The 26,573-nt window shown below is 33.6% G+C and overlaps 1 protein-coding gene and 1 long non-coding RNA gene across 2 annotated transcripts in view; one reads left to right on the top strand and one right to left on the bottom strand.

Moving 5' to 3' along the window:
• The window catches only part of LOC125680001 (uncharacterized), an 88,656-nt gene that overhangs the window by 58,218 nt on the left and 3,865 nt on the right, over positions 1-26,573 (bottom strand). Inside the window, exons 4-21 of the mRNA XM_056153421.1 lie at positions 25,409-25,473; positions 25,072-25,191; positions 24,814-24,882; positions 22,282-22,341; positions 22,116-22,157; positions 21,812-21,898; positions 20,081-20,192; positions 17,180-17,306; positions 16,898-16,958; positions 16,606-16,688; positions 16,392-16,500; positions 14,382-14,463; positions 12,034-12,150; positions 11,820-11,937; positions 11,510-11,634; positions 8,999-9,087; positions 7,714-7,776; positions 7,362-7,406 (exon numbers count right to left, since the gene is read on the bottom strand). Coding sequence (XP_056009396.1) covers positions 7,362-7,406; positions 7,714-7,776; positions 8,999-9,087; positions 11,510-11,634; positions 11,820-11,937; positions 12,034-12,150; positions 14,382-14,463; positions 16,392-16,500; positions 16,606-16,688; positions 16,898-16,958; positions 17,180-17,306; positions 20,081-20,192; positions 21,812-21,898; positions 22,116-22,157; positions 22,282-22,341; positions 24,814-24,882; positions 25,072-25,191; positions 25,409-25,473 — 1,574 coding nt within the window. The remainder of the gene's footprint in view (positions 1-7,361; positions 7,407-7,713; positions 7,777-8,998; positions 9,088-11,509; positions 11,635-11,819; positions 11,938-12,033; positions 12,151-14,381; positions 14,464-16,391; positions 16,501-16,605; positions 16,689-16,897; positions 16,959-17,179; positions 17,307-20,080; positions 20,193-21,811; positions 21,899-22,115; positions 22,158-22,281; positions 22,342-24,813; positions 24,883-25,071; positions 25,192-25,408; positions 25,474-26,573) is intronic.
• Positions 1,254-4,442, top strand: LOC125678423 (uncharacterized). The gene is made up of 3 exons (XR_008800117.1): positions 1,254-1,419; positions 3,219-3,368; positions 4,218-4,442. It is a non-coding gene; the product is annotated as an uncharacterized LOC125678423 (long non-coding RNA).

Genomic DNA, 26,573 nt, shown 5'->3' with positions numbered 1-26,573 from the left:
AGGACAAACTTCATATCTATGCCATGGAGTTATCTTTCAAATGACCTTAATTAAGTGACAGAAAATACATTTTCTGAAAGAAAAGGGTTTGCAAAAAGTAGGGTTTTAACAACTTTTCATTAAAAAATGAGTAGAATTGAAAAACCGAATCACATTTATTGTCAACAGTGACATCATGTACTGCTACTGCTATAAACATTACAGACAAATTACAGACACTGATACTTTAGTTTATTACCAAATAATGGGTCCCTATGGGCATATATATACATGTATGAACATTGCAAATAAAGTACAACATATATCAGCAACTAAAGGTATCAAGGAAGAGACGATGCATAAGGAACATATAGTCATAAATATTATCATAACTATATCTATATACACACACATACACATATATACATACACACACAATATATATGTACATGAGCAATATGCAGGTTTAAATCAGATTCATATTCAAATCATAATTTTTTTCAAATCTGAGCTAGAAGTGTTGGAAATTCATTCAAATATGTATCATTTAAAAATGTATCTAAAAAATGTTCATGTTTCTGTTAAATCTCGGAGGATGGAAAAAATTACACAGAGTCAAAAGAATCAAAACTCCTACATTTCTGAATTAACTACCTTAATTCTAGAGAGCATGAAGTCATAGACTGAATCATTGAATAACTGTACTCTGTAAGGGTAACACACTGATGACAAACAAACATAGAGGTACATGTAAAAGGAAAGTTTTTTTTTGGGGGGGGGATGTAATGTACAGCAGCTAGCTGTCCTGTCTTTAATGCAAGTTACAAAATACACCATGTTCATTTAATTCTTATGGTAATGGGGGGGGGGGATTAGTTAGGGTGAAAGGCTTTTATAAACTGATGACAAATTATACTTTGAATTTCACTGTTTGTCATCTGATGGCTGTCTATATATTTTGAGCAAATTTATTCATTAAAAATGATACAGGCCCATTTTTGCAAATTAATATAACTATATAAATAAAAAAAAACCAAACAAAAAACCCTAAATAAACTTTCCTTTATTTTGGTCTTATCTTACTTCTACAAAGACTTATTTTTAAATAAAAGATTAGTTTCATGCAAAGGAAATAAAATTGCACAATTTTGCAAACTCTTACCTGTAGATTGCAATGTTTATGTCTGCTATATCCGCTCACATATTGAGAGAAATATCTACGAGAGCCGGCCGCTAACAGCTGATCAATAGTCGCGCTTCACAGGCTTTTGACTGTGCTGATATTTTTAGCACTTTTACCTATGTAGGAATGATAAGAGGACAATTTGTAAAGGTCCCATTTAAACACAGCATAAAGTTATCCAAGAGCTCACAAGTGAAGAAAGTGTATTTGTCAGAGGAAAGTCATAGTACTTAACTAAACAAAGTCTACCTGTCCAGGTAAATTACCCCTTCCTATGACCGAGTTATATAACTTTATACAGTAAGCAATATTGATTGTCAATATTAGTAAAGCAATAATACTTACAGGTTAAAAGGTCACTCTGTTGAAATCTTTTTGTGTCCAGCCAGGTAGAAAATAAAGCCCCTCCAGAAAACTTGCAATTAAAGCCTGCAGAAATTTAATTTATATACTTATTATAAGTGGATGTCTTATCAAACTGACATAATCCCCTTAGCAGCAATATATCAATGCATGCATAGATTGATTGTCCTTAATGTTCAATATAATTTAGCATCCTGCTGACATGAACCTTTAATTTGAAGAAGCTATCTAAAACTTGCAGTTCGACACTGAAGGAAGTTCAATCATGCAAAATAAATACATATGACGTCTACTAATGCAAACATATCACTAAAGTTGGCATTTGCTTATTAATTAAAGTATACCTTGATAAAAAAGTAAATTTTTGTGCGAGGAAAATAATTTGGCAATGCATGTACTTACGAGGTTCAAAGGACTCACTCCTTGTCACATCGGCACTGCTGTAGTATGAGCCATGATTGCAAAAATTGTACCGATCTTCATCAGATTTTTTAAAACTGATTTAATTCCCTACATATTCCAGTGTAAAACTTTACAGCCTTTTTGTGGCCCCCAGGTCTATAAATTTGATTCTACATTATTCAAGGATACTTGCACATTGTGTAGGAATGATGTTAAAAATATTTTTTTCATTATGCAATCATTTGCACCCTACTGTGGCCCTACACTTTCTATACAGATATGTACTGTGTGTGAAAAGCATCACAAAGATTTTGTTACTACTGGTCAGTTGTTCTAAAGAATGGTTTTTATATTGTCTCACTTTCCATAGTGATCTCCCCTTAGTACATGGCTTGTCCCTTTATTTCTGGAAACTTAAATCCCCATTACATGTATACCAGTAATTAACATGTCGGTAGTATTGAGAGGGGAAAAAATATTGATCAGAAAATCTCCCTAGAGATAAAGCCGGGGAGTTAAAAAAAAACCAAGGAAAACTCATTCCATTTGAAAGGTGCTTTATTCATGACTAAACTTTTACACAATAAATGGACATTTTTTCACGGATGTAGACATTCAACTCACATAACTATTTATCACTCTCCAAACATAAATTGTTACACAGAAATTAAATGTTGGTACAATACAGGCATTTCATAATTATTGAACAATTAGTCACTTTTATGAAGTAAATCTTACTTTAAACACAGAATAAATCAGTGCAGAACAAACTATCTGAAATACGAGATAGTGCTACACAAATTTTTTTATCAACAGTTATTTTTCAACACAAGCATTTCTATCTTGCTAGGTGTAACTATGAATAAACATTTAGTGCAGTCTTAGAATTAAATTACGTAAAGCAATGACACTGCTGGTACACTGAGGTTGTACAATTTCAGTCTACATGTAACCTAGTTCCCACACCCAAAACTCTGAAAGAAATTACATCTCATAACTATCCCAGTCCCCAAGATTCTGCTATGCTTGATTGTATGTCGTCTTACATCCCATTCGAGAATTTTTCACTCATAGAGACATCAACATGTAGCTCTTGGTGTAGTGACAAATGTCTTGAACTATGTATGGTGCTCTAGGTCCTAGAAGTGAGGGTTCTTTTTCATGCTTATGCCTGCCTTGACATACGACCTCAGTCTTTTTAAGGTTTAGCCTAAAGACTTGCGCCTAGCACTTCTAATGTTAGTTACTTTGAGAAGGCAAGGTCACTACCTATATATGTTTAATATCCTAGGTTTGATGCGACACCAGGATCAAGAATCGAACTTGGGACCTTTCCGTCACAAAGGTAATGCTGGAACCACTGATCCCAGTCCCCAGTAGAGCAATCAATACTCTGACACCCAATACAAGCCTCATGTACTAAACCAGCTTAAACAACAAGGTAATATGATAGTGCTAATTTTTGGTTCTAAAAAGGGAGTAAATTCAGATTGTCTGATTAAGTCTACTTTCCCCATTAAATGGAAGTAAAAGGGACTGCTGAGTGCAAAACTCAGACAAGTCAGAAAGGAACCTGCAATGAATATATCTATCGGGTGCTCTAGCTACCAGTGAACTTCATGTATCTATTCTGGTAGTTGAATTGGTATTGCATCCATCCTCAATTTTTTCTGGACTTTAAGATATCATGTGCCATAGAAAATGCTGTCAATATTTAAAAGACCCAAGTCCAATCCCAGGAGATGTTTTCTAAGTTGCTAGAACTTGAAACTAATCCTTTGTATATTCATACATTAAGATATGTTCAAATCAAGTCCCATAACTCTGTAACAACAAAAGTGATACCGGTATATCAGTATACATGTATAAAAATCCAAAGGGTTTTTTCTCTCCTCTGCCTAGTCCATGTATTATACATGTATAAAACTCAAGAAAATCTTCTTAAGGAGTAAAGTTATAGTGTGCCATAGAAAGTGTTGACAGATAGATAGACAAAGATATTACTTAAGGGCACCCACATGCCGGCCCCCAATTAATATCCTCCTATAATGCAAGTATTTTGTATATATGTATATATATATATATATATATATGATGTCTGAATTTAGTTCGAATTCTTCTTTTTGGGGGGAAAAACCTAGTACAATTTCAGCTCTAAAAGAGATATGCATTTGTTGAACGGCACCATACTGATATACATGTATTGTTATAGATTATGTCTTAAATGTTCACACTGTGTTAAAATGTTTCAACTCGATGCTTGTGCACAATACATCACAAATCTTTTCAGCAAGGACCCATTTTTATCAATTTTGATTAAATTGTGGAGTAACTGACATATCTGCAATATGGTACAGAAGTGATTCGGAAGAAAATGAACCAATATCAACTGATCAGGTTTTCATCAATCAAAAACCATTTTTTGATATTATCATGTAGATGGTTTTTTTTATAACTGTCATATTCATATCTACTTCTTTTGTATTAATGAAATATTAAATGAAACAGACTACAACTTGTACAACTTGATATTTTGCAAACATCTCTGCATACTGCTGAGGTCTGATATGCTCTTGATATTCACACATTCTTATTGTAATGAAACAATTCAGCATTTTCATAATAATAGAAGTGCTAGTTCTTATTTTTCTCCACATACAGGTAATTAGGGGTATTAAATATTGAGATTCACATATTGTGTTCCAGCAAAAAATGTTCACTGCAATGAAATATCAACTTCATGTATTTTGACAACAGTAACAACTTGTATTAATTAGTTCATAAAATAAACCAATATTGTCTCATACCAACAAAACAGATAAAATGTACATTGTTTTCAATTGAAGAAAAACAATTGGAACATGGCATCATTGAATGCTGACCTTGAGTTTGACCTAGACATCAATAGGTATTTTCTCCCTACGATGTACGTAGCAAGCACGTGGCTGAAAAATCAAAAGGTATTAATCAAGTGTATCCCGCACACATGCTGTATTCAACAGCGGACTGATCTAGACCAATGACCATTTGACCAAAAATCAATTGGCAGTGTTCTCTATCTTTCTGTCATCTCTGTAGCAATCATTAAGAATAAAACTACAATGGTCCTCTTTACATGGTGTCAACAGCACTTAAACTTGTTCAATATTTGTGACCTTGACCTAGTAATAAATAGGGATCTGTCTCACACTATCTATTATCCCTTTAGCAAACATAAGACTAAAAAGCTGAGAAGCACTTTTTATAAAGAGTTAAAAACATTTTATATTCAATCATTAAGTATGACCTTGACCTATGACCTCTGCTAATCCTTCTGGGAGATACTTTTTGATTGGCTTATTACTGGTAGTGATGCAACATACATGTATATACACTGTGTATCTACACAATATATAAATTAGCTTTTGTATAGATTCTAGTAACATGATTTACTTATAGGTGTTTTCTTAAATTGACAAATTAAAAAGTAATTTATTTTACTTTTCATACATAATAAAGGTTATGCCTATCAGTCACCCAAACAAATAATATCTCTCCATCATTTATGTACAGAAATGACATGGTGTAGAAAATTGCATCTCATATTTTCAAACCATAAAAAATAACTAAAGCAACACCCTGATTACATACTCCTTTGACTGGATACACACACATACAATATTTATTCACATCATTAAAGAGCATCCACTTTACACAAAACTGTTTTCCATATGTATATAAACACAACCTTACACAATGAACATACATGTACATGTATCTCAATGATAAATTTACCAAACACTTCCAAATTTAAGGTAGTCCATCTCTCAATAAATATTGAAGTCAAAACTTCACATCAACTGCTTCAAATTAATTGTTTCAGTAAAGCAGCCACATGTAATAGTACCTATTAGTCAGTATTCTTTTTTTCACTGTCCTTACAGAAAAAAGGAAACAATTGACAAAAAACTATGATGTTTAACAGATAATTGTATGTAAAGATTATGCATACAATTGATTTACCATCAACTTCTTTAAACATGCAAATTGATAGCATGAACTTCTGTTTTCCCTGACACATTGATTTTATGACAGATTGTTGACTTTATAAAAAGTTACCTGAGAGATGTACTATCTTCTAAACAGTGACTTTGTTCTGGGGCTATAAACTGCTGAGACAGAGGTAATTCAGTTACAACCAAGAGCCGACAGACATTGATAAATGACTGCCGGAACTAGTAAACCTAACAATCATATCTAATACAAAGCTAGCAATCACTTCACAGTCCATTTTCCAGTTCATTACAGCCAGAACTATGCGTTTTAGCTGTTGGACAGCACAAATAAAAATTCAACGGAAAAAAAACATACTTGTAAACACATGTATCATATGCTATATATATTAAGGATATTAACGGGTAATGTACAACAATAAGATTAGTAACAATGTTAAAAATTGATTCGAAGATATTCACAGAAAATATAAACAAAAACAAAAATAAGAGGTAGAGATTCTAATACTTAACTGTATTTGATAACTGAAAACTTAATGTGTGTATTTGTGTTCGATCAGAAGTTGTAACGATGGTTATATCAAACAACGCAAGAAAAACCCAAGTAATATTCCAGATAGTCAGTGATATAGAATAACTATAACTTGTTACTCTTCCTCCATGATATATGTTCATATTGTCTTTGTTATCTTTAAACACTGAAAACTGTATGAATACACACAATGACTAAAGTCAGTATTTCCTGCATTGATTGTAAAGTGATATGGTATAATTAATGTAGTTTTTGGGGTTCAGCACTAAGAGTTAACACCGGAATGATGTAATCACAAAATAACTTCTTTCAATCACCATTACAAACAACTTCTGTCACTTGCCATTAAATACAACTTCTTTCAATCAATATTAAAAATACTGTACCTCATTAAGGATGAGCACTGAATTTTTTAACAATTTCTAGGACAATCAAATGAATGTCTTACCTAAATATATACCATTTCAATAATGAAAAAAATCATTTATGTGTTCACATAAAAAAAAATCAATGTGAGGATACAGCACTACACATGGACATTACTTAGTTACCTATGATATTGTGCTCTTTGAAATTTTGTGGAATATATGAAAAAATTGCATTGTCAGTATTTTGTTTGTCGCATAGTATATGCCACATTTTGCACCCTTCACAGCTTCCATTAAAGGAAAATCTAGAGAGAGTCAAAAGGAACAGGACTGCAGTGACAGACGGGGATCTCCCTATATCAACTCTAGCACCTACAACAAAAGTGAAATGAGAAGAAAAAAACATAAAATATTTTGTATTTCATTTCCTGTACAGAAATTTCATTTTTAAAACTATGTATATCAAAAAATAACCCTTGAAATTTTCTGGTATTTATTATCAAATACACCACAAACACGTGTACACGAGGCTAACAACAAACCTTGACTGTTCCCTGGCTGTTGGCTGCCACTATCACATTTGAACCCTATAAATAAAAGCAGTACATTTTCAAGTCATCATATTAAAGATTACAATACATATTTCATGTTTGTATCTACTTGATTAATAAAAACTGCTGACATTTGACCTTACTTGTTTGTTATGTGCTAATAAAACAACTTCCTTTTTACCACTTTACAAAAAAAAAATGAGGATTTGCATTATAATACAAATGAAGATCCTCTTTGTTGAAGGAAAGATAAAATAATGACAATTTAAACTATATCTATAATAATTACAATTATGTATCTAAAATAAACTAACAATCAAAACTTAAAAGATAATTGACGTACAGGTCTCCATGCGACAGCACTAACGAATTCATTGACTTCATCCTCCTTCTTGTCTTTCTCCTGCTACAAAAAATAAAATAAAAATAAAAATAAAAATTGAAAAACAAACTAAAGTCGCTTTTTTTTATATCTGCATTTCCTAAGTTTGTGCCTTTGATATTTCTACAAATTGAAATGATAGCCATTTCCTCATGAACGTGTTGCAGATGTAAACAATCTTGATAAATTTAGTATGTCTATTCTAACGACTGGGAATTCCAACAGAAATGAAAGAAGAATGTAAATATATGAAATAAGCTTCATTTTTTAAAACACATGGGGGTATGAACTACAACACTTCACGCCGACATACTTGCTCTTTTCATGAAGCGCTAACGTACCTCATGAAGTATGCTGGCGTGAAGCGTCACAGTTCATAATCTCATATAATTTCATTTCATTTCTTAATTGATTTCAGTACATACATTATATCTTCATTACCTTACAAATGGGTTTTGTACAACATATAATTTTCAGCAATAAATAAATGTGTCATGTAACAGGATTTCAGCTTCTTCAAAGATGACGTAAAGGGTTTATTGGGTACAATTTAAACCTTAAGTAGATCTGATTTCAAACTTTTAAATTCATTTTACCTCTCTTGATGTTTCTCAACACTAATATTGACAAGGCATGTTTGTGAAACACTGTTACCCCTGTATGGAAGCAAAGTTGATAATGGCCAAGGTTAATGATTTTCAAAAGTAGATCAAACCCTAAGGTCAAGGTCACAATATTGAAAACTTTGCCCCCCCCCCCCCCCCCCTAACAAAAAGGTCTTGTTACAAGGAATACACATGAAATATGAAAGACTTAGAACCATCTGTTCAAAAGTTATGGCCAAGCATAAAGTTTTTCAGAAGTAGGTCAAACTCCAAGGTCAGATATAGATAAAATTGTTACCCAAAGAAAAGATTTGTCAAAAGGAATGCACATGTAATATATAAAATCCCTATCACCTACCATTCAAAAGTTATAGCCAAGGTTAAAAGTTTTTCAAAAGTAGGTCAAACCTCAAAATTAAGGTCATAAGGTCAAAAATTTTGGCACCAAAAGAAAGGTCTTGTCAAAAAGAATGCACATATGAAATATGAAAGCCCCATCATCATCAATTCAAAAGTTATGGACAAGGTTAAAGTTTCTGTGGACAAACAGACGGACCAAAAACTATATGCCCCTGAATCTAAGATTATGGGGGCATAAAAAGCATGCATGTCTAAGCTTTATTTAAGATTCATTTACTCACCAGTACACTTCGAACTGTGTCAAATTTATATGTCATCAGTTGTTTGGAAAGCCCTTTGTAGTACACATATAAAGAATTATTTTCACTTCCTGAAAAATGTGGAAAATTGAATTTAGTGTAGGTATGACTATCTGAATCTGTACTATGACATTACAAAGACAAACAAGAAAACATTTGCAAAACAATGTTTCTCATACGGTTTTAAATTTCTACATAAAAAAAATTCTTATTTTACCTTTAAAATAGCAAAACTGACATGAATCCCTGACATTTACCAATACCGGATAAAAATCTGTCTAACCTAGTTCAAAATCAATGACCAAGGTTACATTTAAGGACAGACCAAAAACAGTACAAATAGGAGTAATACCCCCCCCCCCCCCTCCCACCTACACTCGAGTACATCTGAAAAACTGTAGATTTGAACACTATATTCTTGTAAATCTCCATTACACACAAAATTATTGTTTGAACAAAATTTTTATAATTCCTGATATTAAGTATGCTAAATTACTTTGAGTCCTCATCGTGACACACCTATAATCTTCCAATAAAATGGCAACACACTTAATGCATTAGATAGAGCATCAGCAGCCATTGGCAAGTTTTGATGATCTAATAAGCAAAAAAAAAAAAAAAATACCTAAATGCCATTCTGAACCAGAGTCACTGAAGCATAAAATGAAGGTCAGATGCAGCATGGAAGGAAGGAGGCATCCCAAGATATGTGTTATAAGAGCAAGTTTGCTTTGAATTCAAACTGTGGCAAAGAAGAAACTGAACTGCTGTCCTTAATGTCATGTCAACAGCCGTACAGACGGATAGACTGACAGACATACAGATAGACATGGTGACTCCAGTATACCATCCCCACAACTTCAATGCAGGGGGTATGATGGTTCTTAAAGGACACATCGCATGTTTTTAAACTTTTTAATTTTTTCAGCAAAATTAATTCATTTCTTGCCTAAAACTACTTTACATGTATTTTAAATGAAACAGTTTGCGTAGTTTTCGAGTTTGAAAGCGATGAAATTCAAATCTTGCGATATGCATGTTTTCTTCGATATTTTACGCGCCATTATCTGTGACGTCATATGCGACCTCGAGCGAGAAGATTTGAAAACAGTTGAAAGCCATTTCATAAACAGATTAGATTTAATTGACAAACAAACAATTATCACATTAACAGCTTGTAAATAACACTGCATTAGGGTGTTTTGTGCCGTTTAAGGATGTACTTGCTGTCAGTAGAGAGGATTTGGACTGTGTTTTTGTTCAATTTTCGAAGGAAGGTATGAGGGACAAGACGTGAATATAGTTTGTCGGAACAACGACTTTGCCATAAAAAACCCTAGTAGAATTTGTCCCTGTACTTTTTCAAACAAGCACTTGGACAAAGACGTAGATAAACTGCGAGAAAATGGTTCTATCGAAGCTACGCACTGTTACATATAGGCCTACGGCATATGCTTTCCGTTCTGCTCTTGAATTCAATACACACTCGCACCAACTGACCTCCACCTTGTAACAACATATAGGCAGAACTTTGCTTGCAGTGTCTACCAACTGGTAGTTTTTAAAAAAGAGAAATTTAAAGATAAAAGATAATTGAACTTTCAATTATAAATAATAAAATATAATATTTCCCGACTTTGAATTGAATTATAATTAAGGAACGCGTACGTGTTTACAACAACAGCACGCCGCGCTCCCACTTCCTAAGTAACAACGTGTTGATAAAAAAAAATAATGATTAGGCCTAATAAAATTGCTTTAATAAAATAATTTAAAAGTATTGTGATTTTCAAATTAAGTTTGATCATTATTATTATTATTATTTTTCCCGAAATGCACCCGTGACAGTAGGCCTAGTTGTCAATGATACATAATCGTATCATAATTTAGGCCTATCTAACTTCTCCAAAAATAAATTTAATAATAATTGCACTGTTTATTTTAGAAGAGCAACAACGCTAATTACAGTTGTTTACAGAAATGGCATTACCAAATTGTGTTTAGACAGTGATCCCATGGAAACATTATTTACTCGCAAATTCATGCAGATTTTATACTCGCTTTTCTCGCTACATTTGGGTCGCTATTTGTATGCACTGGTGGCTAAAAGATATAAGACTCGGGAAATTTGTCAACATATAAATAAATGTTATCCATGGTAAATAAATTAGGCCCCTAAAACCTGAGTTTTTAAAAATATCTAACACTACTTTTACAAAAAGTTGATCGACGAAGGTCGCATATGACGTCACTGTACCACGTGACTACCTATCTAATTAACTAGGCTTTTTGAAATCGGGGCTTAGATTTAAGTCCGTATTGTAACTAATTATCGCAATACTTCAGCGAACGAACTGTTACAATTAATTTCTATAAGCATAAGGAAGACAAAATGCATATAATTCTGTATACTTTGAAAACACGAGATGTGTCCTTTAATCTTTGATCTATTGGGTGTTAAAGCAGAATGAAACAAACCATTACAATACATACCACAGGCAATATAATCACCATCAGTCGCCAAGCCAACAAAATTTTTCTCATTGATATGTCCTTTGAATGTTCTAAGGCAATTTGATTTATTTATATTCCACAATTTGAGTTGACTGTCTGTTGATCTGTAGGTATAAACATAATGATTATAAATTCTGCAGATTTCCCTTTTATCATCATTCAAATCAAAAACTTAAGCAGCATTCAAAATTATCCTAAGGGAAGTTACTTCAATGGCAGCATATTCAGTGGCATATAGCTTTACTAATCTAATGAACTTTGATCACATCAGATATAAACATGTACTTACGCAGAAACGATTTCTGTAGTATTGAGGAACTTAGCGTAGGACACTGCTTTTCTGTGTCCCTTAAAAACCATCACTGCCTCTTTTGTGTTCCTCAGATCATAGTAATGAACAAAGTGATCTACCACAAAAAGATGTAATGGTACATAATAAAATAAAGTCTGCTGAACAGGACACTAAGATGAAATTGGCATCTGTTTGTTTCCCATTCACTCACCTGCAGAACCAAATGCTAGGTGATACCGGCTCTCTGGGTTAAACTTGACACAGCAAACGTTAGCTTTAGCTTCAAGACAGGCAATAGAGTTCTCTGCATTAGTAGACCACAGCTTTACTACAATATAATCATGTCAAGTGAATTTATGCATATCTATGGACTAAAAATCCCTCTGGGGGATATTTCACTTAGTCACACGTATGCAGATTCTAAAATAAATTGCATTTATGGTTGTTTTTTTCTTGATCAGGAAATCTGCAATAAAAGAAGAACCCCCCCCCCCCCCAAAAAAAAACCCCACCAATGTATGTGGGGCTTGCATATTAAATAATACATTAATGATGAAAAAAATGCTACTTATTTCTTTCAAATATTTACACTTTCAATGTTTTTGCCTTTGATATCTTTACAACATGTAATGATAGGCATTTCCCCATAAACAAGCGGCAGTGTAAATAATGCACACATGGACACAAAACTGTTTGATGAATATAGTATGTCTATATTAACCGCTGGGAATTTAAACAGAAATGGAAGTAAAATGTAAACAAAAGAAATAAATTTTAATTTTGTAAATACATGAGGGTATGAGCTGCCACATTTCATGAGTTATGCTGACATAAAGTGACACAGTTCTGTTCAAAAATGAAATTTGTCTCTTAACTGTTCACTAAGTTGTTCCATTGAGATCTGGTTCATAATTTATTGCATTTGTAAAAATTGTTCTTGCAAAAAATACTGCATCTGATCAATTAATTTTGATAGATTTATTACAGTTTTTCCGAATCCCACCCAATCTGTGAAATTTTCTCTTCAATCATACATTTGGATCTAGAGATGCTGATCGCAAATGTTATCCAATCAATTAGATGCAGTTATGATAGAAATTCAAAAATTTCAAAATTTTAGGGAAAAAAATAAAATAAATTTCATGGAATCAATGAATTTTCTCTTCACTCATACTGTATGTTTGGAAGCAGATATACCATATCTGATATTATAAAAACAATTAGATGTGATTATAATGGAAATTGAAATAGTTTAATATTTCTGAAAGATTTAAATTTCATCTTATTATGTTTAGAATCAAAAATACTGATCAGATGTGGTTTATAATGGATATTCAAACAGTATAACATTTTTGAAAATCTTAAAATTTCATGAAATCTTTAAAATTTCCTCTTTAATCAAATGTGAACCAGAGATACAAATATCAGAATCCAAATTGAAATAGTAAAGATATGGAAAGGACAAAATTTGCTGATTTTATTAGTAATATGACAGATCACTATACAAGGTCATATGAATGTCAAAATGGCATATCTTCATGCATCTACAATTATTGGAATCCCTAGTGAAACAGTAAGAGGGATATGGTGATGACAAGATTTCTCTGAGAAGAAGAAAGAAGACTTCAACATGAACAGGATACATCATATATGGCTTGAATAAATTTTTGTTATCCATACAGAGATTTGGCTTTCATTTACACTGCATTCATGTATTTTCTGCTGTCTCTACTCTGGTACACAATATGCAGTGTTTATCATGCCTCAGACAAAATTGTTGAAATCTAATTGGATAGATCTTGGTCACATGATGCTGTGAAAAAACCGTATCATGCGAGAAAAATCCGTATTGAGCGAGTAATTTATTGTCAGGTTAGACTTGCAGCCGTGACAAAATTGGCAAAGTGATAAGTTGTATGATAAAGACCCCAACTTATACAGTTAGAGGTCTTCGACATGATAAATTCGTTACACAGTTAGTTAGTGACCTGATACGGAAAAATACATGGTGTGAAAAGAAAACCTGTATCGGGTGAGGCGAAGCCGAATTTTTTCCGTATCAGGTCACTAACTAACTGTGTAACTAATAACCCCACTCATCTTGAATGTGGTCAGCTGATGCAAGTATAAAATATCAAATCCCAGCTTACATTGTACATGTAAATAAGTTTGCCTCTTTATTCAATATTTAGGACAGTCAACTCTCGTTGAACTTTATGTCTGCTCTTTAGTCAAATTGGATACTCGGGTAAGAGACAATACGTTCCACAATATTTGCAATTAGTTAACAGTTTCCCAAACTCAAGTTCATTATATTTTTAAATTCCCAAAAGACATGAGGCTTCTTTTCTGCACTACTTGATTTGTCCTTGCCAGACCTTAAGTCTTGCTTTGATGATTAAAAACTCTGTAAATAATCGAGCACACATATTTATATTGTCTGAAGTTACTCCATGGATTTTGGTTTACTCTACATTCAAAAACACTGACTTGTACTTATACTGTACATATATCTGTAAGGCATAATATGAAGTACAGAACATGTACAAATATTATTACCTTTAGCATCATCTGACCCTGATGCAAGAAGTTTTGGGTCCATAGTGTTAAAATCAACACTCCAGCATCTCTTCTCATGTTCCTATCACAAGTACAAAATAAAACAGAAAATTACTCCAGAGTAAGCACGAAACAAAGGGTCTAGACCTGAGTTGTAGCACAGCACATTTTATTTGGTACTCAACTGTCCCAAAAATCAACTTTTAAAATAGAAGTATATAAATATTACATATATTCAAAACTTAATTGAATACCAAACTATTTCAAAACGATAAAACAAATTTTTTTCCCTGTTGTCAAATAGAATTGAAATTACAGTTCTAAAGCCCATGTGCATTCCATTCAGAGGTGGCTGCATTGCAAATTTTATCATTAACATTTCAATGAAATAAAAAATTTGTAATGCAAAGACCTATCTCTAAAAACAAAAAATTGCATATTTTTCACTTTCAGTCTCTCTTGTCAAGGGTAAGAGACAGAATAGTAAGTTCTATCCATAATAAGAGGCACTTGTCTTTAATGTGTAAGGAATTACCCTGCAATGTTTGATTCATGATGAATAACACCATTGCAGTTAAACCATATACAAGGTACCCTACATTATACACTGAGTGGCCAAAAGTATTGCAACAAACATGGCTGACATCATCACAATTTTACTTGCTTCAAATCTTATTTTTATTGCTGACGCGTAACAAAGTAAACTTGGGTCATGATGTCAGGTATGCGATTTAACTAGTGTATGAATTATATGGGGAACCGTTTGTACTTCAAAGTAGCAGACGATTTCTGGTAAGGTATCGAATGAAAACAATGTCGAAGAATGAGAGAGAATTGTCAAAGGACCTAAAGAAACGGATTGTAATTCTAAATTCAAAGGGATTTAATGACAACAAAATTAGTGGATCATTGGGAATCCATCAAAGCACAGTTGGACAAGTTTTGAAAAAATTCCGTCAAAAAGAAAGTGTTGAAAACGATCCCCGGAGTGGAAGGCCTCGAGTGATAGATGAGAGGGGTGATCAGAAACTTTATCGCATTCTGAAAACTAACAGAAGACAATTTCTTAAAGACATTACATCAACTTTTAATAGGAATGAAGGTACTAATGTGTCCAGGAGAACTGTTCGTCGTAAGTTACACCAGGAAGGATACAGGAGGGGCAAAATTCAGAAAACGCTTACAATTGCTAAAGTCAACAAACAACGCCAAATTTTGTGGTGCCGAGGAAAAGACATTGGAAACCTAAACAGTGGTAGAAAGTTATCTTCTCAGACAAAACACAGGTAGTCATTGGACAAAATAACTGTAAGTTTATGGAGAAAATCGTCTGAGAAGTGGAAACCTTACCGTTTGAACCAACGCAAAACGCCCGTGAGAGTAAGTTGTATGTTTTGGGGGTGTATTACCTATTATGGTATTGGTGTTCGTGTACCTGTTGATAGAAATCTAAACTCAGCAAGGCATATTGAATTGCTGGATAATCACTTATGGCCTGTTATTAACAAAATTTTTGGAAATCAGCAATTTATTTTCCAAGACGATAATGCCACCCCCACTCCTCTAGACAGACCAATACTTGGAAACAAGAAAACCGTATTCCAAAATTCAACTGGCCTGCAGTCCCCGGACCTTAATGTCATTGAAAATGTCTGGCGTTGTATCAAAATCAAACCGTCCCGTGAGTTTGATGATATTAAAAACCGGGATGACCTAATGGCTGCAGTGACAAGAATTTGGAATGGCCTCTCTTAAACATATATCCGTAGCTTCCATGCTTCAATATCTTCAAGACTACGACAAGTTATTATTTAAAAAGATTTTGCAACAAAATACTAGAAAAAAATGGTAAGTAAATAATGTTTATTTCATTGAAAGTTGGTTATTTCCATGCAGCTGTTATTTACATTGTGATGACGTCAGCCATGTTTGTTGCAATACTTTTGGCCACTCAGTGTAAAAGGATAATAGCAATACCTTATCAATGTGATGATCAAAGATTTTATTTACCTGAAAAAGTTTAGATTTTTGGCCGGTGAACGCATCCCATAAAGTAATCGTTCCTTCATAGTCAGAGCTTGCCAGAACATTCTTGTGATAACTACTCCATGTTACACAACTGTAGAAATGAAGAGTGTGTAGATTCCAGATACCACGGTTATCATGTAGGAAACAGTCAGTGTATACAAAAAACTACATCAAAATCAAATAATACTTGACTTACCTAATTTTAGAATTGCAGATCATTTCATTTACTGGATAATGTATATCAACAGCGTCTTTGATCACAGTACCATACTCAAATACCTGTTCATGAAATCGTGAACTCATAAAAGAAAAGAAACCGTAGAAAATTAAGATTCACATTCCATGGTGAAAGCAGGAGCCTGGGACAGAAATGAGCAAGTTAAAGAAATCAAAGAATGAAATGGTTTAATCATCAAGAAATTCTGAACAACCACTTTAAAAATACTTCTGCCTTTTATGTGTTTCTCTCCTATGATGTAGTTTTATACCTTGATTTTCTTGGTTACCCCTGCTATGGCAAAGAAATCACAATCCCTGTCAAACTCTATACTGTAACACAGAGCAACATATTACATTTACAACAAGGAACTAAATTCATTGAACATGTGAAAAATATATTCTAGTTCATTCTCTATCCGTGAAATATATACATGTATATATGCATTTGTACATTTATAACAATGCATGAACTCAATTTTAAAATTCCTGGTACAAAATGCCTTTGACATTATTTGATATATTTTCACACTATAATTTCATAAATGCAATACCTGGAGACTATACTGGAACCACTGTATATATCACTCGCATAACTTAAGGTTGCTAATGATCTAAAAGAATTGAACTTTGTGAACTTTGAAAGACATTCTGTGAACTCATCCAATCCTTCCTCTCCATCTGTTAAATAAAAATGTTCCATTATACAAGTCTAAAACTGATCCCTAGTTAAAATAAACAATCAAAATATTGGACTCTCTGACTTCAATATATAAAATAAAAACAAGAGGCCCATGAGCCACAATGCACACCTGTGTCACCTTGGGCTTGCTTTTCTTTAGAAGATATTTAAAAGATCTTTACCCTCCTTAATCCCATGACAAATTTTTACCCCATATTATGATCCCAACCAAGTCCCATGAAATTTGTGACCTAACTTAACTTGAATCCACACAACATGAGGATGCCTCAGTATCAATATGACTAACATGGCCTTGCTGTTCTGGAGGAGATTTTTAAAAAATAATTTAAATCCCCATCCCCATATAATCATGTATGATGAAAATTTTGATCCCTGATTTTAGACCCACCCTAACCCCAGGGTCGATGAAAAAAAGAAGCCCGATTTCTGAGTGATTTGATTTAGTGTGATCCTGTTTCTCTTGAATTTTTTTTAAAAAAGTTTTCTATATACTCTCAAGTAAAACTCTATTAAAGCCAATGATAGTCAAATATGAATCTGCACTACATTGGATTGCAGGGGCATAGCCAGGGTACGTTTGATGTGGACGCCCGAGTAGGCAGAGGGTTTGGGAGCCGCCTTAAGGCCCCCAATGGGTCCAGGGCAAAGCCCTGGTGGGGGCCCAGAGGGCTAAGCCCCCGGTAACTGGTAAATTTTAGTAGACGATTTTGATGTGTATATTCGACCCTCCTGAACGCATTTTTCGTACACTTTATAAAATTTGTTACGCAGCCATATTCGAGGTCTGTTCTGTTTTTGTACAAAATGCAGACAAACACTTGTAAAATCTCAAAAATGAGAAAGGATCTGTCCAATATCGTTGTATGATGAACCCACTACAAACAATTTTAGACCTTTGAAGAGACAAAACAAACATGTATGGTATTGACCTAGAATATCCAGTTTAAAACAGTCAGATAGAGTGGTTAACTGGTTTAGACAAACCAAGTAATTGACTGATAGTCAAGCTTACATTGATGTTCAAAATACACCTGTAAAGATTAAAAATAACAAAGACGAGAGAATTCTTTTCAACTCATTTTCTTCTACATTACTTTTTTCCCCCTTTTCTTTGCAAATATGATGTGGAGGTTTGTGCGTGGATTGCATATCAATTATGACCCCCTGATGGCCTTAAAAATATTTAAATAAAGAATTTTGTCATACATTGCCATGTAAAATTTTTATTCCCTATTGCCCCCCCCCCCCTCCCCGACTATACTTTGACTAAACTGAAATCGGTGCTACTGGGTATTGCTTGCATATTTGATATGAAATCCCAAGCAATGCTTGCATACTGATAAGAAATCTGTATTACCGGGCAATGCTTGCATACTGATATGAAATATGTACTACAGGGCAATGCTTGCATACTGATATAAAATATGTACTACCGAGCAATGCTTGCATACTGATATGAAATATGTACTACCGAGCAATGCTTGCATACTGATATGAAATATGTACTACCGAGCAATGCTTGCATACTGATATGAAATATGTACTACCGGGCAATGCTTGCATACTGATATGAAATATGTACTACCGGGCAATGCTTGCATACTGATATGAAATATGTACTACCGAGCAATGCTTGCATACTGATATGAAATCTGTACTACCGAGCAATGCTTGCAGACTGATATGACCAATCATGGCCCTGCTGAAAAGAAATTTTGAAATCATTCCCTCAATTTGAAAGTCCCATAAAAGATTTTGTTCCCCTATTGTGGCCCCATTTCCCCCCTGGGGCAATGACTTGAACAAACTTGAACCTGTACTACTTGAGCCTGAGGTTACCTGCATACGACTAATGGTCCTGGTTTTCTTGAGGAGTATACTTTTAAAGATTTTTCCTATACAGTGTATATCCTCATGTAAAGCTTTTATCCTTTATTGTAGCCCCCATCCTACACCTGGGGGCCATGGTTTGAACAAGCTTCAATTTGCATTATCTTTTGATGCTTGCATAATTTTAAAATATGACTAATCATGGTACTGTTGCTCTTTAGAGAAAATATCAAAAAAGTTCTTCCCTGTCCATTCCCATTTAGAAAAATTCCCCATTTATGGCCCTACCCTATCCACAGGGCCATGATTTGAACGAACTCAAAAATACATAACCTGAGGATGCTTGCATATTGATATGGTTAATCATGGCCCTGTTGTTCTTGAGAAGATTTTGAGATTTTTCATATAGCCATGTACATCACAATGTAAAACTTGATAACCTATTGTGACCCCACTCTACCCTAGGGGTCATTACCAGTATTTGAACAATTTGGAATCTCCACTTTTTAATTGGGAAGCATCTACATAAGTTTTGTCTTTCCTGGTCCAGTGGTTCTTGTGAAAATTTTTAAAAGATGCTACCACATTTTCAATAATTCTTAAATTAATTATCTCCCCTTTGAAAAGAGTGTGATAATTTGAACAAGTTTGAATCCCCTTTACCAGAGGATGCTTTATGACAAGTTTGGTTAAAATTAGCCCTGTGGTTCTGAAGAAAAAGTCGATAATGTGTAGGTTACGGACAGACAGATGAACACTGTGATTCCAGTATACCCCAAAACTTTGTGGGAGTATCAGAAACATATTGATACATGCAGTTTGCTGATAAATTGCATACCGAATGACACAAGTTTCTGAGATAATGCATACTATAAATGAATAGCTGCAAACCAGCTAATGTAGGACAGTTGTATTAACTCACTGTACTCATCTTTCTGTCGAATGGAGAAGTAACACTGCTCCAGATCCTCAAAATGCTGACTGACTCTTTTCCTTCTTGATGCCATTGTTGTTTGTAACCATGGCTTTCCGGCCTAAAATAATATGTAATGATCCCACTAAACACCAAAGAATTTAAGAAAGTTTATAAAACACTGCCTCTCTGGTGACAGTGTATTCTCTTAATCCTCTTAGAATAGGTCTTCTACATAAAATCTCAAAAGTTCTAAATACATGTACATGTGTAACATAGTACCACAAAGTTCTATGTTAAACAGAGTACCTATTGTGGCCCAGGTGGGGATATTTTTAAAAATTTTGAATCAACAAAATGATAGTTGTATATAATGAAGTGCTTGAGAATAACAATTTTGATTTGCTATAAATGTAATTCGTTATATCCAATAAGTTCATAATGTTTCATAATGTTTTAAAACTACAGGGAATGAAAATTACTTTGCTGTAAGTGTGAATCCATTATAAGTGTGTTACCTATATTAATGTTTTACTGTACTATCATATATCATCATTATCACTTACATAAAACAAGAAATCCATAATTGTTCCTATACATATCTATTGAAAGAGTCTTGTAACCCTATAGTGGTCCTATCCTGGTCCCAGCGATTATGCTTTCAGCAAAATTTATACTTTGTAATGAAGTTATATATTGTAGTGTAGTGTATTCAAAATTCTTAACCAACTAGATGTGTCAGCACGGCATGAATGCCCCTATCTGCAGTAAAAGTCAAATGTAGGAAATCCATCAAAGTATACATCGAATGTTGCATTACGATTGTATGTTACACACATTTAGTACAATGAAGAACTCAACAACAATCCTTTATATGTTTTAACAGCCATAAAATAAATACATTAATTTTTCTACATTAGAGAGGCACAACTCCATCAAAATCAAAGATCTATAACTCATCAATATACACCTGCATACAAAAAATCAATTCAATATCTCAAGGCATTTAGAAAAAATGTCCGGAAAACTGAGTGTTGTGGAAGGATGGAAGGATGGACAATGGTAAAACTATATGCCCCGACCATTCTGTGGTGGCGGCATAAAAAGTTTTAAATACACTTGAACCCCTCTACCCATAGATGCTTTGTGGTAAATTTGAAGGAAAACAGTTGAGTGGGAAAATTAAGAGTTCAGGCTCAAAACGGGCTTAGTCCCTGTGGATCAGTCTAACACAGAGTACATTTGGCATTTCAAATTGCTAAGCACTAGATTTTGAATGTTGTTTATATCGAATCTTTTGCAGAAACAACTTGATCTAATAAATTCCTCAAAGTAGTTAATTTAAATACTGACATGTATTTAACAAATAGTGGAGTTAATATCAAACTTGATTTCATCAAATAGTCAAATGAAGTCCTAGCACGGAGGCCATAAAACTTAGACGTCCTCACTTTTAATCTCAGTCTAATTTTTTCTATGTATGTTTCTTCTATAAAGTGAAACTTAGATAAAAAGTGAGCTTATTTTAAGTTTTATGTCCCAGAAGCGAGGACTTATTTCTTATTATGTAGACCTGTGACACCAAAGAATATCCGACTAATCAAAAATTTGTTGGCATCCCAATCTTTTATCAAAACTTTGAAAGAACTGTTAGCTGGATGAGAAAATTGCTATAAAACACACACATCAATTAAATTCCAATAGCCAGAATAAGACTACTGATTTCATTTAAAAACTTACATTTTTGCTGCCATTAAATCCGTCCTGACTGCCAGGATCAGAACTGGTTGTCATGGTAGGCTCAAACCCATTTGGCACTAAATGATCCTGATAAAATAATGCAAACAATGTAAATCAATGGGTTGTCATTTTTGGTGTTGAAAACCCTTCAACCTATAAATGAAGACCCCATAAACATGCTTAAACCACAAAAATCATACACCACTAAAATATGTGATTCTAGAGTAGTCTATAATCAAATTAAAATAAAAGTCAAATCAGTTGTCATCTTCAATTTCAATTCACAAAAATATTCACAACTTACTGGGATGTAGGGATATTTCCTCTTGTGTTCTGAGAGCATCCCCTAGGAATAGTTGAGGGCTATGATGTCATCAAAATTCATGCAACATCAAATCTAGGTAATCTACTACATGTATTTACTGCTATTACTAATCACATGAAAAAAAGAACCTGAAAGTGATACTTACATCCACCTTCTCAGTGTCAGAATCAATCTGGGAAATCTCTCTTTTTAGCTGTTCTAGCTTCTAAGAAACAGAATTTTTTTTATTACAAACTTATAGTAAGATTATGATAAAATACAAAATTCATGCAAAATCTGACAAAGAACATAACAAAAGGCCCAAGGGCCTAGAATCGCTCTTCTGATAAATTGTACAACCCCACCATTTCTATTCTTAGCCTCTTAGTATTCTAAATCTTTAGTTAAATCCTAAGAATTCAAAAAAAGTAGGTCAATGTGACCTACTTTTTGGTTTACACATTTTGAGAACCCAAGAAATATCAACTGACAAAGTTTGATGATTTTAAGCCAATTAGTATCTGAATATTGAAATATAGCTGTCAAATTCTAATCGTAGGTCATGGTGACCTACTTTTTGGTCAGCGAACTCCGAACATGCAAGACCCATCAACTGACAAAGTTTGATGACTGTAGGTCAAATAGTATCTGAAATATATAAATATAGCCGTCAAATTCCAAAAGTAGGTCAAGGTGACCTACTTTTTCGTCAACAGCCTTCAAACATGCAAGACCCAACAACTGACAAAGTTTGATGACTGTAGGTCAAATAGTATCTGAATTATATAAATATAGCCGTCCAATTCCAAAAGTAGGTCAAGGTGACCTACTTTTTTGTCGACACACTCCGTTGACTCAAGATGCATCGACTGTCAAAGTTTGATGATTGTAGGTCAATTAGTGACTGAAATATATAAATATAACTGTCAAATGCCAAAAGTAGGTCACAGTGACCTACGTTTTGGTCGATACACTCCGAAGACTCAAGATGCATCAACTGACAAAGTTTGATGATTGTAGGTCAAATAGTGTCTGAAATATAGTAATTTAGCTGTCAAATACCAAAAGTAGGTCACGGTGACCTACTTTTTGGTCGACACAAACTGAAGACTGAAGACGCATCAACTGACAAAGTTTGATGATCCTAAGTTTTACAGTGCCCAAAATATGCATCTAAAATTGAAAATGTGAAACTTGAATATCTGCAAAATTCAAAAAGTAGGTCACTGTGACCTACTTTTTCATAAATATGTTTCAAGGCCTCAAGATGCATCAACTTACAAGATTTGATGATTCTAAACCTCTCGGTATTTGAAATAACAACTTAAAATATATCTTTAAATGATAAGCCATAAAATTCAGAAAGTAGGTCACGGTGACCTATTTTTCAGTTGACGCATTTCAAGGTCCCATGATCCACCAACTGACAAGTTTTGATGATCATAGGCTTCAAAGTGTCCAAGATATGCATCAAAATTAATTTTAAAATAAATACCTGCAAAATTCAAAAAGTAGGTCACCGTGACCTACTTTTGAGACAACTTGACACAAGGTCCTAAGATGCATCAACTGTCAAAATTTGATGATCCTAGTCCTTATAATGACTAAAATATCAAAGATTTAAGGAAATATAAATTTAGGTCAACTTTGAAGTGACCTTGAGACCACACCCTTTGCCCCAGGGTAATGCCTTGAACAATTTTTAATCTACAACATATCCTCATCCTTATGTGTAAGTTTGGTGATAATCTGCCCTGTGGTTCTTGAGAAGAAGATTTTTTAGCAACCACTACTTTTGTTTGTATTTTCCTGATTATCTCCCCTTGTTAAAGGGTCACATCCCTCTATTTAGTATGTATGAAAGCCCTTGGGCCAATGATACCCTGTAACAAATTTGAAAAAAATTGGCCAAGGGGTTCTTGAATTATAGCCCTTTTTCTAAAAAGTTTACGCACACCGCACAAATGGCCATAGCATTAGCTCTCTGAGCCTTTGGCTCAGAAGAGCTAATAATATGGAATATCGGAACCATTATTTCGTCTCAGATTCCGTCGTGGTTTTAATATTTAGTATGCCCAATAAGATCATGTTTTCTGTGTTAACTTGGGCAACTTTCAGTAGACAAGCACTTAGTTATTAATAATTATTATCGGTCGTGTATGTACGTATCTGGGGATCGATGCATAAATTGCGAGTATCTATATCATTCATAGCGGTTGGTTGTTTTAATGACTCAAGAAAATAAATCTCATTAAGTAAATATCCACATATGCATACGTACATAGAGGATATAAACTTTTTATATCTTTGCTTTTAAACATCAGAAATTTAATCCAATAACTCATGTTTTTGGTACTAGGACATTCACTTACAACATTCTGCAAAATAACTTACAAACCAGGTAGATATTTTTGTATCAGAAATGAGTTGTCTTTAGCCTTCACTATTTTGTATACAAGAGTTGCCCAAGTGATGCTTAATTTTCGTAACTTCTTTTTCTGAAGAGTTCCAAAATTTTCTAGTTCCGATATCCCGTATTCAACTGTAGTTAATGTTAAAAAAAAATGTGCCTTCATAATTGGTCAAAAAGATAATGAAAGGTAATGAAATTATATGGCAGACATAAGTAGAAGTGTATATAAACATGATATAGTGCAAAACATACATGTAATATTGTACAATTACAATTTTTACTTACTCCTTGCTTCCGATTTCGTATTTCTTGAAGAAATTCTTTAAGTATGTATTTTTGTGCAAACTTCACATCCTGGTATACAAATAACATTGCAATAAATTCAAACTTTTACCTCTAAAATGTTTTTAAAATTAACAGATAATATATCCTTCATCATTTCTTGGTATAACACTCCATGTTACAGTAAAAATTTCATCCATAACAATATGAAAAAAATTATATGCATTTTGATTTTGTTACAGGTTGTATCAGTGTGTATACCCCCTCTAGCTTTTGTTTTTTCACATTAAGTACTTCCAACAGCTTGTTCACATCACAGAGATCAATGTTGTCCTCCATAATCATATCACAAATGTCCACTGTCCCAGTGGTGGGGGAGGTCTATAAAACAAAACGAACAAAAAAAACCCATAGTTTATCAAACTACTGCCAAATATTATACATCTACATCTTACATATAGTTCAAGAATGTTACTATACAAATATGTAGAATCCTATAATTTTTAGTACATGTATTGACACCATAAGCAAGAGTTATTTCCTCATTATTTGAAAGACTTGTTATCATTAAAAACAGTCTCCATGTTTCTATACTGACCTTTTGTTCCAGTTTGATCTTCTTTTGTTCTTGTTTTCCTTGATATTTCAATACTAATTCATTCACTGAAAATTACAAATGAAGCATTTTTAAAACATACGAAAATGAAACAATGTTTTACAGTCCATCAAAAAATAAATATGAAAATATCCAAAATTTTACTTCTAATTCAGGATGGATTTACTTTTTTACCTGGTAAGTTTTTTTTTTTTTTTATAAAGATGTGTTAATGGCCTAAAGTTAGAGTAGTAATGTAAATAGAATAATGAACTGTTCCAAAATTCCACTTTCTCCTCTTTGTAAAAGTTTACTGTTTCATCTATTTCATTGAACATATGTTGAGTAGGTCATCAATAATTAATCATAATTAACTTTTCTAATAGATGATTTTGTTATCTTTCCATTTAAAGCGACTATTTTAAAATATACAAAACTACAATTCCAACAGTTTGGCACTATGTCTTATCCAAAATTCAAATTAGAGTTGCAGGGGTTTACTAACAAAATTTTTCCAACAACTCTGAAATGGATAAGTGAATTGATCTCCGCCAATGAGTTATTGCCTTTACAATGGGCTTGTGTTAACAAGCTGTGTGGCAGAGAAATAGAAATAAAACATACAATGGGTACTTTTAATTTTACTATGGTCAGGGTTCCTGTAAAACATGAAATAAAACAAGAGGCCCATGGGCCACATCGCTCACCTGAGTCACCTTGGTCCATATCAGAAGATTTTCCATATCTATTTGCATGCAAAACCGTAGTCCCTATTATGGCCCCAAACCTACCCTTGGAGGCCATGGTTTTTGCAAACTTGAATCTACACTATATCAGAAAGCTTTCATGTAAATGTGAACTTCTTTGGCCCAATGGTTATTGAGAAGAAGATTTTTAAAGATTTTCCCTATATATTTGTATGTAAGACTTTGATCCCCTATTGTGGCCCCATCCTACCCCCGGGGGCCATGATTTTAACAAACCTGAATCTGCACTATATCAGAAAGCTTTCATATAAATCTCAGCTTTTCTGGCTTAGTGGTTCTAGGAAGAAGATTTTTCCTATATATTTGTATGTAAAACTTTGATCCTCTAATGTGGCCCCATCCCACCCCGGGGGCCATGATCTTAACAATTTATAATCTGCACTATATCAGGAAGCTTTCAT

Source organism: Ostrea edulis, chromosome 2 (genome assembly GCF_947568905.1).
Source record: "Ostrea edulis chromosome 2, xbOstEdul1.1, whole genome shotgun sequence".
Classification (NCBI taxonomy): domain Eukaryota; kingdom Metazoa; phylum Mollusca; class Bivalvia; order Ostreida; family Ostreidae; genus Ostrea; species Ostrea edulis.
The sequence above is the reverse complement of the archived record's forward strand: the minus strand, read 5'-3'. Positions and strand labels throughout refer to the sequence as shown.